At 48.2% G+C, this 587-nt stretch overlaps 1 protein-coding gene across 1 annotated transcript in view; it reads left to right on the forward strand.

Moving 5' to 3' along the window:
• Positions 1 to 587, forward strand: part of LOC106320843 — a 6,710-nt gene that overhangs the window by 5,458 nt on the left and 665 nt on the right. The window contains exon 2 of the mRNA XM_013759194.1: positions 73 to 564. Within this exon, the coding sequence (XP_013614648.1) occupies positions 73 to 564 (492 nt within the window). The remainder of the gene's footprint in view (positions 1 to 72; positions 565 to 587) is intronic.

Here is a 587-nt window from a genome sequence, read left to right on the forward strand (position 1 = left end):
AAGAAGAAGATGGGGCTCGAGGAGCTCATCATGAGGCTTCAGATGGAATCCAGAAACCGAACTGCTGACAAGGTCGCTGCTAAGGAGCACAGTGTCAACATGGCTGAGCACAAAGGCAAAGGAAAGGCACACGCCCATTCTCCTGCCAAGCCTTCCAAAACTGCTGCAGCCCTGAAGGCTTCTGGAAAAAATTTCAAGAACAAAGGCATTGAAATCGATGCGAATGCGATTATGGAGAAGTTCAGGGGAAAATTTCACTACTGCCGCAAAGTGGGGCACAAGACTGTTGAGTGTCGCAAAAAGATCAAGGATGAGAAGGCTCAGGCAAATCTCACTGGGGAGGATCTCGTTGCTGTGGTGACTGAAGCCAACATGGTTAAAAGCAACAACCCCAAGGAATGGTGGTATGACACTGGTGCAACCACCCACATTTGCACCGATAGGGCGATGTTCAGCACCTATGAGAAAAGCAAGACTCAGGAGAAGTTTAAAATGGGAAACACTGCAGTCTCCAAGATTGAAGAACGCGGCAATGTGATGTTGAAGATGACATCTGGACGTGAGGTCACTCTGACAAATGTGAAGCA

This window comes from Brassica oleracea, unplaced genomic scaffold, assembly GCF_000695525.1.
Source record: "Brassica oleracea var. oleracea cultivar TO1000 unplaced genomic scaffold, BOL UnpScaffold01089, whole genome shotgun sequence".
Lineage (NCBI taxonomy): Eukaryota > Viridiplantae > Streptophyta > Magnoliopsida > Brassicales > Brassicaceae > Brassica > Brassica oleracea.